This window comes from Callorhinchus milii, unplaced genomic scaffold (genome assembly GCF_018977255.1).
Source record: "Callorhinchus milii isolate IMCB2004 unplaced genomic scaffold, IMCB_Cmil_1.0 Scaffold24, whole genome shotgun sequence".
NCBI classification, from domain to species: Eukaryota; Metazoa; Chordata; class Chondrichthyes; order Chimaeriformes; family Callorhinchidae; genus Callorhinchus; species Callorhinchus milii.
In genome coordinates, this window is record NW_024704765.1 from 3869354 (window position 1) to 3886832 (window position 17479).

At 49.4% G+C, this 17479-nt stretch overlaps 1 protein-coding gene and 1 non-coding gene across 2 annotated transcripts; both read right to left on the minus strand.

Moving 5' to 3' along the window:
• Positions 1-811: 811 nt before the first annotated feature.
• On the minus strand, positions 812-17383 carry LOC121850716 (ER membrane protein complex subunit 1-like). Its single transcript, XM_042343779.1, has 20 exons — positions 17311-17383; positions 12772-12844; positions 12280-12408; positions 11550-11676; positions 10763-10912; positions 10491-10658; positions 9885-9956; positions 9305-9403; positions 8911-9007; positions 8244-8360; positions 7102-7301; positions 6490-6639; positions 5877-6038; positions 5269-5388; positions 5016-5153; positions 4646-4819; positions 3856-4066; positions 3584-3668; positions 3274-3403; positions 812-2608 (listed from the first exon to the last, which is right to left on the minus strand). The coding sequence occupies exons 1-20, from the start codon at positions 17381-17383 to the stop codon at positions 2429-2431; spliced, it is 2655 nt and encodes an 884-aa protein (XP_042199713.1). The 3' UTR covers positions 812-2428.
• trnar-ccu lies at positions 5747-5820 on the minus strand. Its single transcript has one exon. It is a non-coding gene; the product is annotated as a tRNA-Arg (tRNA).
• Positions 17384-17479: the final 96 nt, after the last annotated feature.

Consider the following 17479-nt stretch of genomic DNA (forward strand, 5'->3'; position numbering starts at 1 on the left):
GCAGGTTGGGAGGGGGGGGCAGGTTGGGGAGGGGGGGGGCAGGTTGGGGAGGGGGGGGGCAGGTTGGGAGGGGGGGGCAGGTTGGTGAGGGAGGGGAGGTTGGTGAGGGGGGGGCAGGTTGGGGAGGGGGGGCAGGTTGGGGAGGGGGGGGCAGGTTGGGGAGGGGGGGGGCAGGTTGGTGAGGGAGGGGAGGTTGGTGAGGGGGGGGCAGGTTGGGGAGGGCTGGAGTTTGGGGAGATTCAGAGTCCGGGTTTAACCATATAAACAATGGAATATTTCCCATTACAAAGACTGGAAGGCTTCCCTCCTCCCACTGACTGTTCCACCCCTCCACGTCTCACTGCTCCACCAACAGAGCCTTGGGTTACTGTGGACCCTCCTGACGCAGCAAATGGACCCGAGACCCCAAGGCTCAGTGACTCCCTACAATCAATTTACAATTCCTTTAAAAATATACAATTTTATATCAATTTTTAAAAGTTGTGTCCCTTTGTTTTGGATCCCTTTCCAGACTTGTTTTTTTTAATATACCACCGTCCTACTTAGGGTCAGGGCATCCGACAAATATTCTTGTACCTAATTGTGAAGCTTCAAATCAGAGTTAAGGATATCTCATTAGCTCACAAATTAATACAACTAAGGGAAGCAGTTACCAACTATTGCGGGACTAACTCGCACTGTTCTGAAGTTTTAGCAAATAATAAAAAAAACTTGTTCCATACAGAATATTTTCGATATTTTCTGCCTATTTTGTGCCAGAACAGGACATTACATACACAATCTTCAGAATAAAACACAAAGTTCAAGGGGGTCACAGTAATTGTTTATTCAGTGGTATTCAGAAACATTAACAACTCAGGAAACAAATTGTTTTCTATTTAAAAGGTTTAATGCAGTGGTTTCAAGTTTTCTGTTGTGAACTTGCAATGTTTGGGGACACTGAGGTTAAAATCAAGAAAATCCTCAAATTCCAGTCATTTCCAGGTAACATTTACTAACTGTAAGAGCACAACTGCATTTCTCCTCACAGCAATATTTGTATATCCCTCATGTTGACACTACATGTACTTTTAGAGCAACTCAACATATTCTCTTACCAGCTCATAAACCCGAATCGCAGGCACATAATTAGACTCCTAGATAATCACATAGATCTGTCTTTAATCCTAGGTTAAACCAATCTCATCAGTTGCACATTAAAATAAAGTCTAAATCCCAAATATATTTTCTCAGCAATTAAGTACACATATTAATCAGGAACTAAAAAAAACTTAACCATCCCTTTTCTCACAAATTTATTAGAACTCGCTTTGTATTTAAAATTTGGGGTAGATTTAAGTGTCCACAAAGGAACAAACCTCACAGTGACCCTGTGAAATTAACTCGTAAAACAAGGTTGTTCAGAACTGCAAATTGAACAATCAGCTTTATGTCCACAATCAGTTTCGATCGTAACAAACACGGTCAGCGAAGGACAGCAGAAGAACACAAGTAAAAGCCCCATTGGCTATTGGAATGGAAACCGCTGTAGTTAGGAATTCAGGAGGCTGCCGAGCCCAGACCAGGTAACCTGGTATTGCAGAGGACCAGACGCTCACTTCACAATCAGTGGCACAAGTTGTAGTACTTATAATAATATAATAATCCTTGCATTTGATACAGCGCTTTTCACGTCTTCTCAACGTCTCAAAGCGCTTCACAGAATAGACTGTAAAGTGAATTGACCATATGTTTGTGGGGAAAACGCGGCAGCCAATTGCGCACAGCAACGTCCCACAAACAGTCGTGGATTGAGTGACCAATTTATTATTGTTTTTGTTTTGGAGGGATTATTATTAGGCTCTGTGTGGAGTAAGGAAACTTGCCCAAGGTTTCGCCCTCTGCCTGGAATTGAACCCAGGTGTCTCGCACTTAAGCAAGTCTCGGTACAAGAATCCTCTGCAACAGGATGCCTGGATGTAGGATTCCCAGGTAAGACAGATACAGACTTTAGGAGTAAAATTACAATTTAAAAGGCAAGGCTCCAGTTTGCAGTCGCCGCTTCCAGGCTAAACACATTAGCAGCCACTTGGCCTCCTGTCAATCATAAGGGTGGCTCTATCTACATCCGTCATTACAATTTCAAATGGGAAAATAACTTTCTAACCAAAAAAAGAAACAAAAGTGTTTGCTCTGAACAATGTGTGTGAGGGACCACTGCTGATTGCAGTGAAAATCCTGAAGCCAATTTTATTTAATCAAAATGTCCACTTTCTAGTCATGACAGTCTTCAAAATAAATACCCGCAGAAAACAAATGAGCCCCGGCGCTGACACTCCAGTCTCGCTACTTGGCTTGTCCCCCAAAACCTTTGCATCTCCATCTTCGCATTCAATCCATGGGACAATGTTTCTTTTTCCCCTTCCCCCCTTTCATGTCCCAGTAGCTGCTATCGCCAGGCCCTGTTCAGGAGCTTAACCTGGGCGAGCCGCTTGGTGATCATGGTGGTAAAGACCAGACCGAAGAGAACACTGCTGATCAACACATAGTCATAGTCGTCTTTCAGAACATCAAACTGCTTCGAGGGATAAACACGAGTCTGGAAGATGTCGAGACCATAAGCGACAACCTGGAACAAACATTCACTTGTTATTGTGTCAGCCAGAAACTCGCCTCCTGTAAAACTCTGAAACCTGGATAGAAACTAACAGCTTGGTAACTGCCGCTAGCATCCAGGGTAGGAATTCATGAGAGATTCAAATCAGGCTGGGGGTAATGCATCCAGGTCACATCCAAAGTATTCACACACTTCTTTTCCCGTGACTATTTTTAATTTATTCTTATTCTGGAGTTATTTTCTACTGTCGCATCTTGACCAGATCACACGGTTCACCTCGCCACCAGATGCAGGTCAGACAACTCTTCACCCAGCTTCCAGGATCAGCTGTAAACCCCCACCCAGTGAAGAAAGTGGCTCCTTGTTGCTGAGCCTCTGGGAGGCAATAGAGAGCATAAACAACCCGCTTGCTGATTCAGTGAATCCCAATTAAAAAGCACTTGGATGAACACCTCATAACCAGGTTTACTAATCATTAATCAAATGTGCAGCAGCAACAGAGCATTAACCAGGGATATTATGATAAACTTGCTTTTCGTTATGATACCAGTCATTCAGAGATCCCCCTCTCCTTCCTCCCTCAGACAGATCAGATTGTGCATTAACTACTATGGGGCTACAGCAGCCATGGGTGTTGGCATCTGCGATTGGCTATGAGAATTTGGTTCCATACTAACCAGGCAGGTGGACTCCAGGCCGGAGGGTGCCGTGTGAATCCCCCTCACTCGTGACACAGACTGATTGTAGTTGATGAACCATTCCGATCGGATGGGCAGTTCAGGAGCATACGGAATTAGATTCTCCTCCCTGAAAAAGTTACAACATATGGGACTATGGAAAACTGCTCCTAGATTTCTCAAAGAGGTTTCACAACTATGTCAACGCGAAACACGAGCATGCATTTGCTGTAATCTTGTTCTACAATCACTTAAACATCACCTCAGCCTCAGGCCTCTACCCACAGCCCTGTCTTATTTCTTAACTCACCGGCTTTGCTCAGAAGGAACCTCTGGACGTCGAGGATCCAGAAACGCTTTAGGTAAGGAGAGGATTCCTCCAGAGTGAAGCCCAACTGCAGGGAGAAGGCAAAAAATGAGAGAGACTGAGAGAGAGAGACACATGGACAGACAGAGACAGGGCCCCTCTCTCCCACCCAGCCCCTCCATCCACACACCCCTGGCTCCCCACTCCCAAACAGCCCCTCCCTTCACACCCCCTGGCCCCTCCCTCGGTCTGGGTCCCATCAGTCTGTCACCTACTCAACAGGTGGCGGCTGGTGATCCCTTTCTCTGTGATAGTGGCCTCCACCAGGTTGATGGCCGAGGGGAAGATGTAAGATTGCTGGAAGATGATGGGGGAGAGTGGCCGGTCCAGTGAGCTGAAGGCTGTGCTGTTGTACTGCTCGGTCCCCTCGTACAGTTCCAACACTGTCATCTCGTTCCTTCGGGACTTGGTATTCCAGTACTGGTACTGTCAGCACAGAATGGAACAGTTAGGGTTAAATAACAGAGAATCTTGAAGGTACTTGAGAAGGAAAAAATTGCAGGGGTATGTGGAAAGAGCGAGGGAGTGGGACTGATTGGGTAGCTCTGCAAAAAGCTGGCACAGGCATGTTGGGCTGAATGGCCTCCTTCTGTGCTGTAATATTCTATGATTCTATCTGTCTCTCCAACTCCCTGGCATTTATACGCATCCACTTGCACCGCTGGGAAACACTGTTCAGTTATTGGGTTCCTCAGGCCTGTGGAAAGGGTGATCAGTTCATGGGGAAAATTGCTACAAAGTGGATAATGCGTCAATCGCAAGTGTTTCTTCAGTCTTATCCTGGCAGAGACGAATCAGAGGGTTGGGACATCTGGGTGAGTGACATTAATAATCCCCCAAAGCTGCTCAGCATCAATAAGGCATTGTGATAGAAGTACGATCGTGACTCAGAAAGTGAGCCATTATACTCTGAATTCAGACCCTGCCGAACACAACCCACCCCCCTCCTCCGCCAACTTTCTCCCCCACTTTGCCCTGGGACCCCCCCAACCCCCTCAATCTTACCACCAGCCAATTCTCGGAGTGCACCACGTACACAGGACCTCTTGCTTTGCGCTGCACAGACTGGTGGATGATGCGCCCGGTCACGCCATCAATGAGGTAGATGCAGATGAAGGCTCGTTCCTGGTGCGTGTCGGTGCTCTCTGTGATGACTGCCAGCAGATTGGGGTTCAGATACTACAGAGAGCAGAGTCAGCCATGAGAAACGACACAGAAGCTGGCCACCGAGAGCTGGTAAACCAGTGAAGATCAGCCATCAATCACAAGGTTAAATCCAGTTATATTTCACCTCTGTAATCCCTTAGATCATACCCCAACACATACACACTTGCCAACCCCCGCTCCCCTCCCACCCACCCGCTCCCCGCTGTACCTTGTACAGGACACTGCGATCCCCCATGACACGGCCCTGTGAGTGCACATGTTCGTTGGAGCGTTTCCCTTTGACAGTCACTATTCTCTGAGTCTCTGTCGGAATCGCCACCTCCCAAATCTCCTCGGTTCCAAAGTCCTGCAGGAAACAAATGTCACAAGTGATATCCCAACTGACACCCTGACTAACAGAACAGGCAGAACAGTACTGACCCCCACGAACACAGGTCAATGATTTAAACCAGACAAGTTACCTCGCGCAGGTGGAAGCCGTTTAGTTTGCCCTGCACCGGGTCGACCAGATAGAAGTAAATAACAGAGGCAGAGGTCTGGAGCTGCTGCAGGATATTCCTACTGGAGGGAAAGGCTGTCACCTGGGAAGAGGGAAAACAAGGCTCAGTTGCAGCAACGCTGTTGCCAGTCAGAAACAAACATAATAATCATAATCGTTGCATTTGATAAAGCGCCTTATCACGCCGTTGAGACATCTCAAAGTGCTTCACAGAATATACTGTAAAGTGAATTGACTGTATTTTTAGGGTGAAACGCGGCAGCCAATTACGCACAGCAGCGTCCCACAAACAGTTGTGGATTGAGTGACAAATTATTGTTGTTATTTTTGTGAAGGGATCATTACCTACGGAAAGCAATCCGCCAATCAACTAGCAACTGGGTTCTTATTTACTGCTAGGTAAACAGAGGCGTGTGGAGTAAGGAAACTTGCCCAATGTTTTGCCCTGCCAGGGAATCGAACCCAGGTCCTCTCGCTTAGGAGGCGAGTGCTCTAACCACTGAGCTACTGGACACCTACAGGTGAAGCAAGCATCAGGCAAATACACGTTTGATCAAGGAGGTAAATTACCTTGTGTTCAGCGTCAATCAGCAGCAGCACTTTGGCGTAATCTTGGTCCACGATAGGCAGCAGCAGGGACTGAAGGATGGGCCGGTCCAGCGCTGGGGGGGTTACATAACTTCGCTTGCCAAAGATTGGGTTAAAGACATGGAGAGAACTCAATCCAGTTTCCTGGTGAAAGCAAAAGTTGGGAGTCAAAGGGTTAATTGATTTTTAAAACACCCCAATAGTCTCGAGTTCGATACCTACTCTGAGCAGAGATGACAATCTCAAGAACAACAAACTACATGTGTAGTTTCATTTCAGGAGAACGTCTCAATCTCACCCCAGGCTGGAGGAGGGGTGGCGAGGGGAAAGATAAGTCAGCCAGGGTCCCAAGTCCTGAATGCTACCCAAAGCTTGTGGATGTGGAGCAAGGAAGCAAGGACTGGGTGGACAGGAATCTGATTGAAACTCAGCAGCAGAGAACACAATTACACGTTAACCCTGCCCGAGGTGATGTTCTCAGTCACTACCGCCTCTGGTCACTGCCCTGGGCCGCGAGGAGGACAGACCAACCACAAATCGGGGTCGGAGTGAAAAGTAGAAGTGAATCCTTTAGCTCCAGCTCAGCGACACTAACCTTGTCTTTGATGATCAGCGTGCACTGGGGGGGGTGAGGGAAGTGAGCTGTCGTTCGCTGGACAGCCAGTTTGAAGGAGGATCCGGGCTTCACGTTCTCCAAGTAATGCTTCCATAGGATGGTCCCTGAGCTGCTGTCAATCCCAAAGAGCTGGAAAATTATAATAATCCTTGCATTTGATATAGCGTATTATCACGTCTTCGAAATGTCTCAAAGAGCTTCACAGAATATACTGTCAAGTGAACTGAACGTATATTTAGTCCATGAAATGCCGCAGCCAATTGTGCACAGTAGTGTCCCACAAACAGTCGTGGATTGTGTGACCAAACTATTTATTTATTTTTTGAAGGGGTTATTACCCCTGGAAAAGCAATCCACCAATCGACTAACAACCGGGTTCCTACTGACTGCTAGGTAAACAGAGGCGTATGGAGTAAGGAAATTTGCCTAACATTTCGCCCTGCTGGGAATCGAACCCAGGTCCTCTCGCTTGTGAGGTGAGCGCCCTAACCACTGAGCTGCAAAACTCCACAAAGACAAGAAACAAAGGTAGAAATAGCTGGACACAGCATCCAGTAACTGAGGGTCAGGGTCACACCTCCCTCCCCGTACCTTCCCACATGCCGTCACCATCACCATCATCTTCTGCAGGTTAAACTCATCTCGAGCCAGGTTCTCAATGGTGATTTCGTTCTTTGATTGGCTGCGAGGTTTCCGCGCATCATAGAACATCTTCAGCAGCTGATAGCACCAGGCCTGCAGCAGAACCAGCTGGGACGAAATCCGCTTCATAAACATTCCCATTGGGCCATCTGCCAGGCAAAGCAACCAGTGGTCAAGCAGGAGAAACAGTCCAGAGAGAGCGAGAACAGACAGAGCGAGAAAAATGACACAGGGAAACAGAGACAGAATAGAATCATGTGTGACAGATCATAGAGCGGTAAGTATAAACCAGTTGGTCACCTGCATTAAAATTGCAGGGTGCAGACTCCGGTTGGGTGTGCAAAATCCTTCACTGTCCAGCGCCTTGGGACGTCTCCCGAAGTGAAAGGCACTATATAAATGCAATTTGTTGTTGTTTCTCCACCCCCCCCATCGAAAGCCAATGGCAAGAATGAGCACTTATAGAGCGGCATCGCAACTAAAAATTCCCTGAACACTCAAGGAGCTGGAAAGGCACTTCAGCTCTCATTGCCACACAAGTTACCTCCCAGAAACGACACAGAAATCTGCGCAATGAAAGCCCATTACCTTGTGTGGCTGGTTCCACAGCAGCAGAAAGAAAAAAGATCATGTTAAAAGCTGCGTCTCAACCACAGAGCACACAGGACCATGAGAATTGGCTACACATTCAACACAGCATCTTTGATACACAGTGACATCTCACAGATCTATACTCAATGCTGGATACTGAGCCAGGAGGGGGGCAGGGGATTATCGGCACAGTCAAATAGGTAGCTTTTTAGGCACCTTTGAAGATAAATTGTTGGGGGGAGTCGAGAGGGAGGGGACATTGTGACACCTGATGATGTACAAGTGGTTTGGTTCTCTGGAACAAAGCCTCCCTCTTGCTCTCTGTCTGTGGAGAAGCACCTGCAGAAAAGTCTCATCAGATTCAAACAAACAAACTCCTAAATATTCAATAATAAAAACAGAAGTCGCTGGGAATACTCAGCAGGTCAGGCAGCATCCATGGAGAGAGGAAATTGAGTTTCCTAAAGTGAGTGGTCTTTTTTTCCAGGGTCACACACTACCTGCTTTCTTGCCAAACTCGCCCTCCAGCTCGGCCTGCGTTCCCGTCAGAGGCAGATCCACCATCTCCATCGTAACAACTTCTGCCAACGCCTCTTCCCGTGTCCAGACAATGCGACCTACACAGAGCAGAGAATCCTCAACTCTCTAAACATTCCAGTGTGGCTCTGCACACACGTCAGGAACACATAATGATAAGAATGCTTGCATTTGATATCATAATAACAATCCTTGTATTTGATATCGCGCCTTATCGCGTCTTCAAGATGTTTCAAAGTGTTTCACAGAATATACTGTAAAGTGTAGTGACTGTTTTATTCGCAAAACACGGCAACCAATTGCACACAACAGTGTTTCACACATAGTCGTGGATTGAGTGACCAAATTCTTATGATTCATTTTTATTACCCCCAGAAAAGCAATCCACCAATTGACTAACTTCTACTTTCTATTTACTGTTAGGTAAACAGAGGCGTGGGGAGTAAGGAAACTTGTCTAAGTTTCGCCCTGCCTGGTAATCAAACCCAGGTCCACTTGCTTGCAAAGCGAGTGCTCTAACTACTAAGCTCTCCACATATGGCAAACAAATCCTGGACCGGGGTGCATGGGGATGGAATGCCTCACTGTGTGAGCCTGTCACATCCAGCCTATGTCCTGCCTTCCACACACCTGGCTGTTGAATGTAGGTAAGGGTGTGGTCGATGGTCTGGAGCAGAGCCCGGTATCCCACAGAATCATCTTTCTTCAGAAATGGTTGAATGTAGAGCTGAGAGAGAGCGAACACACACAGAGTGAGTGAGAGCAGTAACGGGGGATTTTACACACCCGAGTTTGCTCCCACTGGCCGCAAAGCAATCCTCCTTTCAGAAGACACAATTTCTCTGCATCAATTTGAGTTGGATCAGATTTCCCAGGACTGGAGATGCAGGTAATCCAGAAGGAGTTCAGCCACCCTACCCCATTACACTGTTGAGGGGGGTGGGGGTTGGGTGGGTGTGGAGTTCTCTACACCTTGTGGGGGGGTATAATTTGCGAATCAGAGCCCCTCCCATTTCCCCCTCACCTGCTCAGGGCTGCCAACATGTGGGTTCAGGGAAAAGTCCATGGCCGTATCCAGTAACCATCGGCCATTCTCTGCTGAGTACAGGTTAATGCTGAAAGCCTGTTGAACAGAAACAAAACATAACCCAAATCAGCCACTGTCCTCTCTGGCTCTGTGTGAGTTTATCCTGGAAGCAGCATAGTATCAGATAGCTGCTCTGAAGGGAGCCTGTGAGAACATGTCTGTGTCAGCAACACATACAATAACACACATGTGCCAGCAACACACACACACACACACACTAGCGACACACATATTGATTTGAAATTGAGTTGCTTATGACCCTATGTTTAGGGTCGTAATTCCAATCAACTATTAGAACATGTGCTAATTTCTCCCTCAGTGCCACTGCTGCTCTCATCAGTCTAAGAATATAATAATAATCCTTGCATTTGATATAGCGTCTTATCACATCGTCAAGACTTCTCAAAGTGCTTCAAGGGATATACTGTAATATACTGTAGTGACTGTATATTTGATGGGCGAAGCGAAATATGTGGAAAAGTTTGTTCTACAGAACACTTCCCTCTTTGGGCCTCACCGTTCTGTTCTTAGCTGTCATCACAGCCGCCACTGTTTTATCACCAGTCGTAGCGAAAGACATCAGTGAAGCCTGCAAGAGATAGAAGGATTAACCCCTCACAACACACTACAGCTACAAAGGCTCTACAGGAGCAACACTTCCCCTAAACAGCTGTCAGTAAAGCCATTTCCCTGGTGTCTGAAACTGAACCACACAGAAAGTGAAGTCACCCAGTGAATCCCATCTTATGGGAACTGAGCTAACCGATCCCAGCCGGGCCGGTGGGAGGGACGCTGATAATTAATTCCCCCAAACACTGAATTAATGCAGTATATCTAGTAACAGCTGGTAAGTCCTGAAAGCAAGGGTTAAGAGTCAGCCAGTGATCGGTAATTCAATGCTGTGTATAACATCTATCGTGCTTCATATCTGTGTGGGTGGGCGGAGGGCGTGTGGGTGGGGAGCGTTGGTGGGGTCAGGAGGGGTTGTGTGGGGGGAGGGTTTGTGTGGGTGGAGTGGTTGTATGTGGGGGACGGGGGGGTTTGTGTGTGTGGGAGGGCGGAAAGCAGGATACGCGAGATACCTGTCTGTGGCACCCGAGCACTGAACAGAGCGGTGACTAACCTGGACAAACTTGCGCAGAGAGCTGAGCGCCATGTGGCGGAGCTGCAGCAGCACACCGTTGGTGTCTGATAAATGCAGGAAGAACTGAGCTCCAGCAGCCCCCATTGGTGATGGCTGTGTGGTGACAATCTTTCCCTTAAACCCTTCATCCAGCTTCAGATCCAGAGACTACAGACCAGGAATAAAGAGAAAGTAAAATAGTCAACAACTTACATTTGACTCCACTCGATTGTCTAGATTTATATCTTTGATTTCTGTAAACTCCAAACTACCTGCAGTGCAATCTGCACAGGCTCCTGGTCTGATTGCAGAGGCAGGAGATGAAGGGAGTGGGATTCCGAGTCCACACAAGCCAGGATTCCTTCCCCAATAACCCCACAAAGGTCCTTCAGGTGCTGGATCCAGGAGGTTTCGAAGGAAATCTTCAGAAGAAATCAGCAACAACAACAACAAGTTAGACTTGTATAGCCCCCTTCACGTCGGAAAGACATCCCAGAAGCAGCAGAGAAGCAAATTAACAGAATAGAGCGGAAACTGTTGACACTGAGACTCTGGTTCCTCTTAGTGTCAAATATTGATCATAATCATCCTTGCATTTAATACAACGCCTTATCATGTCATTGAGACGTCTCAAAGTGCTTCACAGAATATTCAGTCAATTGACTTTACAGTATATTCTGTGAAGCACTTTTGGGACATCTCAAAGATGTGATAAAGCACTATATCAAATTCAAGGATTATTTTTATTATACTTTAAATGGACTGTATATTTTGTGGGTGAAACATGGCAGTCAATTGTGCATAGCGTGTCCCACAAAAAGTCACTGATTGAGTTACTTAATTATTATTATTTTTTAAATTTATTTTTGTTTTGAAGGGATTATTTCCCCCGGTTTCCTACTTACTGTTAGATAAACAGAGGAGGATGGAAACTTGGCCAACGTTTCGCCCTGGCCGGGAATCAAACCCAGGTCCATTCGCTTGCGAGGTGAGTGCTCTAACCACTGACCTACAGGACTCCCATCATAGCGTACCTACATCGCCACCTCCTGTCCTCACCTGACGGACGACCTTGCCATCAGCGACATCATACGTAGTGATGTGGAGTTGAGAACGAGAAACCACTCCTACCAGATGCACAGCATCATCTCCTCCTGAATACACCAACTCATAATGGATACCCTCACTACAGAGAGACAGACACACAGCCAAACATACACACCATCAGTTAAACTGCTTACACCCACAGATCAAGTGCCAAATATCAAAGGAGTTATGTCCCCGAAGAGCGATGAAAGAACAGACAATTGCTACTGTTACTGCTGAAGCACACACTGCACAGTCAGTCTCAGGTCCTCAGTTTAAGTAACAACAACAAAATGTGTAAAGCACTTTTCACGTCGGGAGAACATCCCAAGGCGCTGGACACACAGACTTACGGACCCGAGCTGGGGAGAGGGTGGAGGACGGGGGGGGGGGGGAGCAGGGAGATCGAAAGCACGGTCAAAGAAGAGGCGCTTGAGACGGGTATTGAAAGTGGCGGAGGGTGTGAAGCAGGACGGAGCCCGCTGAGCGGAGGGAGCGAACAGGATGTTAGGGGGTTAGGAGGTCGTAGAGGTAGGGGGGAGCAAGACCGTAGAGGACTTTGAAAGTGAGGCAATAGCTGTGCTTCCCAGAACGGCAACAAGAAATGGGTCACATCCAGAAACCACTGAGCCTAGCAAAGACATTCCTACAGTTAGCTGTGCAAACCTCTGCGCCATATGGCAATATACCCAGCAGCGTTCACCTGTCCGGTAGAGCCTCCGTCCATTTCTGATGTCCGTTTGAGAGATAATGGAGCGAAATGGACTCTTTCTTGACGATTGCGATAAATCTTACTCCTTCTGCAGAGACGACCAAACAGCCCGTCTGAAAACTAAAACAAAACGTAATTTGAGTGAGACAAAGAAACAATGCCTAATTCCCTGTAAATTACTCATTTATTCAACATCTAAATCACTCACTTATATTTCAGCCTAGATCTTACTCCCAGGACCAGTCATTCAACATACAAACCACTTGAAGCTCTCAATTAGATTTCAGGCTACAACTCAGTCTCAGAAAACTGTCTTTTTATAATGTAACCAGACCAGACCTCATGGGAAAGAAAAGTGAGTCAAACGCCTTCAGGAAGGATGGAGAAGGGAAATAATTGACCGAAACAAAATTTTAACAAAATGACAGGAGAGCTTGGAGGACAATAAACTGCCAGTGAAGGCTACAAATACATGGTCCTGACCTGCCAGGTTCCAGCAGAAACTCCCAGTTCAATCCCCCAATGTTCGTATCCTTCGAGAGGACATCCTGAGGTACTGGACAGTCAGTGGGGATCGGGAAGAGTGGAGGGCAGGAAGCAGGGTGATCAAAAGCGTTGTCGAATGGAGGGTCTTGAAGGAGGCAAGGGAGGGGGGCCTAGGCAGAGGGACTGCAGGATGGCGTTCCAGAGGGTGTACTTGGTTGGATGTGTACCTTTTGCCCTATTGAGCTCCCGTACTGTCTCCTACTCTCGCTCCTCCCCCTGGTTCACCACCCACCTCCGCTCACTGAAAAGCCAGGTGCGGGCCGCTGAACGCACCTGCGTCAAATCCAGCCTAACGGTCCACAGACAAATCTGGCTGGACCTCCTCAAAATCTACCGCTCCACTCTAGCCTCAGCCAAGTCGTCCTTCTACTCCAGGATAATCCTGGAGTCGAAGAACAACCCCAGGCTACTGTTTTCTACCACATCCCGACTCCTCCGTCCCCCCCGCCACCCCGCGCAGGTCATCTCCTCCAACCTTCACTGCGAGGAGATGCTGGATTTCCTTGAATCCAAAATCAAGGGAATTCGCTCCGCGGTCACTTCCCCTCCAACATCCACCCACCCCCCAACCCCTCCCTCCCACACTCCGACTCCTACCCATCCTCCCCTACACACTTTCGTACCCGTTTCCCCACCCTCTGTCACCAAACTCATCCTATCCCTGAAACCCACCACCTGCTCCCTTGACCCCATCCCCACTCCACTCCTTATCTCCCAGCTCCACCTCCTTGCCCCACATATCACAGACATCGTCAACCTGTCCCTCTCCTCTGGCTCCGTTCCCATTCCCTTAAAAACTGCCACCATCACTCCCACCTTGAAAAAACCCTCCCTTGATGCGTCGCAGCTATCAAGCTACCGGCCCATCTCCAACCTCCCCTTTCTGTCCAAGGTCCTGGAACGAGTTGTCGCCTCCCAGCTGCGCTCTTTCCTCTCCACCCATTCACTATTCGAACCCCTTCAGTCGGGTTTCCGTGCTGCCCATAGCACAGAAACTGCCCTGGTCAAGGTCACCAATGACATCCTAACCATCTGTGACCAGGGCTCCCTCTGCCTCCTCGACCTATCGGCAGCATTCAATACGGTCGACCACTCTATCCTCCTCCACCGCTTGTCCTCCCACCTCAACCTTCAAGGCACTGTCCTTGAGTGGTTTAGGTCGTACCTCTCCCACCGTTTTCACTATGTTTCAACGAATGGCTTTTCCTCCCCCTCCCGCACTGTCTCGTGTGGTGTCCCTCAGGGCTCTGTCCTCGGTCCCCTCCTCTTCACCCTCTATATGCTCCCCCTGTGGTGACATCATCCGCAGACATGGAGTTAACTTCCACATGTATGCGGATGACACCCAACTCTACCTTTCCTCCTCTACCCTCAACTCCACGACCCCCGATGTCCTGACAGCTGCCTGTCCGACATCGAGTCCTGGACGAGAGCCAACTTTCTTCAGCTCAACGTGCGCAAAACTGAGGCCCTCCTTATTGGCTCACGTCAGCACCTCAGGCGCTGACAGCATCAGCATCCAAGGCTGCACTCTCCACCTCTCAAAGCCAGTCAGGAACCTCGGTGTTCTGTTCGACCCTGAGCTGTCCTGTCCTTCCACGCCACAACTGGCACTGCCTTCCATCACCTCCGGAATATCGCCAGACTACGGCACTACCTCACCCCTCACGCGGCTGAAACCCTGATCCATGCCTTTATCACCTCAAGGCTGGACTGTGGGAACTCTCTCCTCGCCGGCCTTCCCGGCCCTCCCTCCACAAGCTGCAGGTCATTCAGAACTCTGCAGCTCGTGTACTGTCCCGCACCAGACACCGCGACCACATCACTCCCACCCTCGCTCGCCTCCACTGGCTCCCCATCTCCCAGAGGATCAAATTCAAGATCCTCATCCATTCACGGCCTCGCTCCCTCCTACCTCTCTGACCTACTATCCCCCTACCTACTTGCCCGTCCCTCCGTTCCTCTGGCTCCGGTCTGCCCCAACCACCCTGCCATCAGTGGCCGGTCCTTCAGCCTCTCAGCCCCGAGGCTTTGGAACTCTATCCCCCAGTGCCTTCGCCTTGCCTCCTCCCTTTCCTCCTTCAAGGCCGGTCTCAAGACCTTTCTCTTTGACCGAGCCTTTGGCTCCCCTCTCAACTCTCTTCCCTCCTCCTCGCTACCTCCCTTCCCTTCCCTCACCCTGACCATTTCCCCCCCTGCTCGGGTCCTGACAGCGCCTTGGGACGTCCTCCTGACGTGAAAGGCACTCTATAAATGGAATCTTGTTGTTGTTGTTGTTGTTGTACTCATACACACGGATAATGATGCATCCAAGCAGCAAGTCACCTCAGGTCTTGCATGGCAGACAATTAGGAACTCCGCTCCCCGATAATCCCAGTCCTTGCCAGAGAGGATTGACTTCAAGATCCTCACACTTGTCTTTAAATCCATCCACTCCTCTGCACACCCCCTCCTTTCTGACCTCCTCTCGCCTCAAAACAGTGCCCATTGCCTTCACTCCACTAGGTCTGGCCTCCTCATCCCCCGAATCCTCTGCTCCACCATCGGCCTTCAGCCACTACACCGCAAGGCTCTGGAACTCCATTCCTCACTCCCTTCGCCTCGTTTCCTCTCTTCCTATTTTCAGTTCTCAGCTGAGGGCCTTCCTTTTCGACAGCGCCTTTGGTCACCTTCCTCCTCCTCCCCGGGATCCTTACTGTGAAGTGCTCTGAGATGCCGTACGGCATTGAGGGCGCTATATAAATCCAAGTTGTTGTTGTGTATTGTTGACCCAAAACCTAGATACCAACATTATCATTCATATATTTTTGTGGGATATTTCTGCATCAGAATCCTTTTCTCGACCTCAACCCAACTGCTTCCATAGGAAACAGCTGCTCGGGACATCTCTTCTGGGAAATGAATGGGCCTTGTAATCTACACCACTTGCACCAGAGCATCCTATAAACAGGTTGTGGGGAACGTGCACTTGGCAACAGTACTCTTGCAGAGAAAGATCTACGGTTGCAGCAGTTAGTACTATAAATACAACTCTATTACCACCCAACTGACCTTTTACAGACTTACTGCCAACAATAACTGTTGGCACTGAATGCTGACTGCAATCTCTACTATTGCACTGAACCCCAGTCCCTGCAGTCATCATACACCGATCATTCATTAACCCTTTAGTTCTCAGTTTAGCTACAATTCAAAACGTACAGCCCATGTTTCAATAGTTAGAACATGACTACATTTAACCTCTACAACGTACAAGACAGTCTCGGCGCTTTGGGACGTCCTCCCGAAGTGAAAGACGCTCTTTAAGTGTAATTTTGTTGTTGTTGTTGTTGCAGAGCAGATGAAAAGTAGCCAAAAAGCAGAAGTCACTGTGTGCACTCCATGACTCCACCCTGAGAGAGGGAGCTATGTAAGTGCACGTTGTTAGCTGATAACTCGCTGAACATAAACACATACACAGCTGTGAAGTTACAAATCCTGTTTACAACCGCCAGACCTTTGAGTGGTAACTTCCCTTTAGCTCTCAAAGCCATCTTTCCAAAGGAGCACTGTGATGATGTCCCCACTCGGGCAGACAGGAGGCGATGCCACCCTCGGAATAACAACCCCCCACCCAGTGATGGGTGTGGGACCCGCTCTCGGCTTCTCCCCCAATTCTCATCGGGTTGACAGTGATCCTCGGAAGGGGCTGTGCTGCACAAACTGCCCACAGTCACAGCGCAGAGATCAACAACAACCCACGGGGTGGTGGGGGGGGTGACAGGAGTTTTTTAGTTAAGGCACATTTTGAGTGCGGAGTGACAAACCCCGGGGAGAGTGGGGGGGGGAGAGTGGGGGGGGAGAGTGGGGGGGGAGGGAGAGTGGGGGGGGAGGGAGAGTGGGGGGGGAGAGTGGGGGGGGGAGAGTGGGGGGGGGAGAGTGGGGGGGGAGAGTGGGGGGGGGAGAGTGGGGGGAGGGAGAGTGGAGGGGGGGGAGTGGGGGGGGAGAGTGGGGGGGGGGAGAGTGGGGGGGGAGAGGGGGGGGGGAGAGTGGGGGTTAGAGGGGTTGCGAGCTCCGCCGCCTCAGCATACGCTCCTTTACCATTCTAAGGCCATCATCAAATGAGTATTAACGTTACCTTCATCCCTCCCCCAATGGGGAACCCCTTCCCCGGGTTTCCGCTCCGGACCGCACCAACACTCAGATCTTGTTTTAATTTTTTTAAAAAAAACGCTGCTTTTTTTCCCCCGTAAGACCTACACGGACCGACTTGACCGTTGTGATTAACAGCCGTGTGTGTGTGTGTGTGTGAAGCTTCCTATCCTAATCATTGTAACTGTCCTGACTTACCTACTGCAGCACCGCTCTCCTCCTCCAACACACACCACCTGTACAGTATATACACACACACACGCGGCAGCGAGTCAGCCCCCGGGAGGGGGGGGGAGGGGTGATGCAAACCGAGCGCCTGGACCCGCCCGGACAGCGCGTAAATACATCTGTCACTGTGTCCGTTGCTTGTTGCTGCTGCCCCGGCCCCGCCCATGGCCCCGCCCCCGGCCCCGCCCATGGCCCCGCCCCTCCAGGCCAGGCCCCGCCCCTCCCTCCCCGGCACCGGCCCCGCCCCCCCCGCGCGGGGATCCCCTCGGGATCGTGACGCGACTTA

What these genes read in the sequence shown, in the direction of transcription:
- LOC121850716 (XM_042343779.1), bottom strand. Translation starts at nt 17,383, where the DNA reads ATGGGCGGGGCCGGGGGCGGGGCCATGGGCGGGGCCGGGGCAGCAGCA. An exon ending in CTGTGCAGATTGCACTGCAG is followed by an intron (nt 10,659 to 10,762) that starts GTAGTTTGGAGT and finishes CCTGGTCTGTAG; the next exon opens with TCTCTGGATCTGAAGCTGGA. An exon ending in ACTCCGAGAATTGGCTGGTG is followed by an intron (nt 4,067 to 4,645) that starts GTAAGATTGAGG and finishes CTGTGCTGACAG; the next exon opens with TACCAGTACTGGAATACCAA.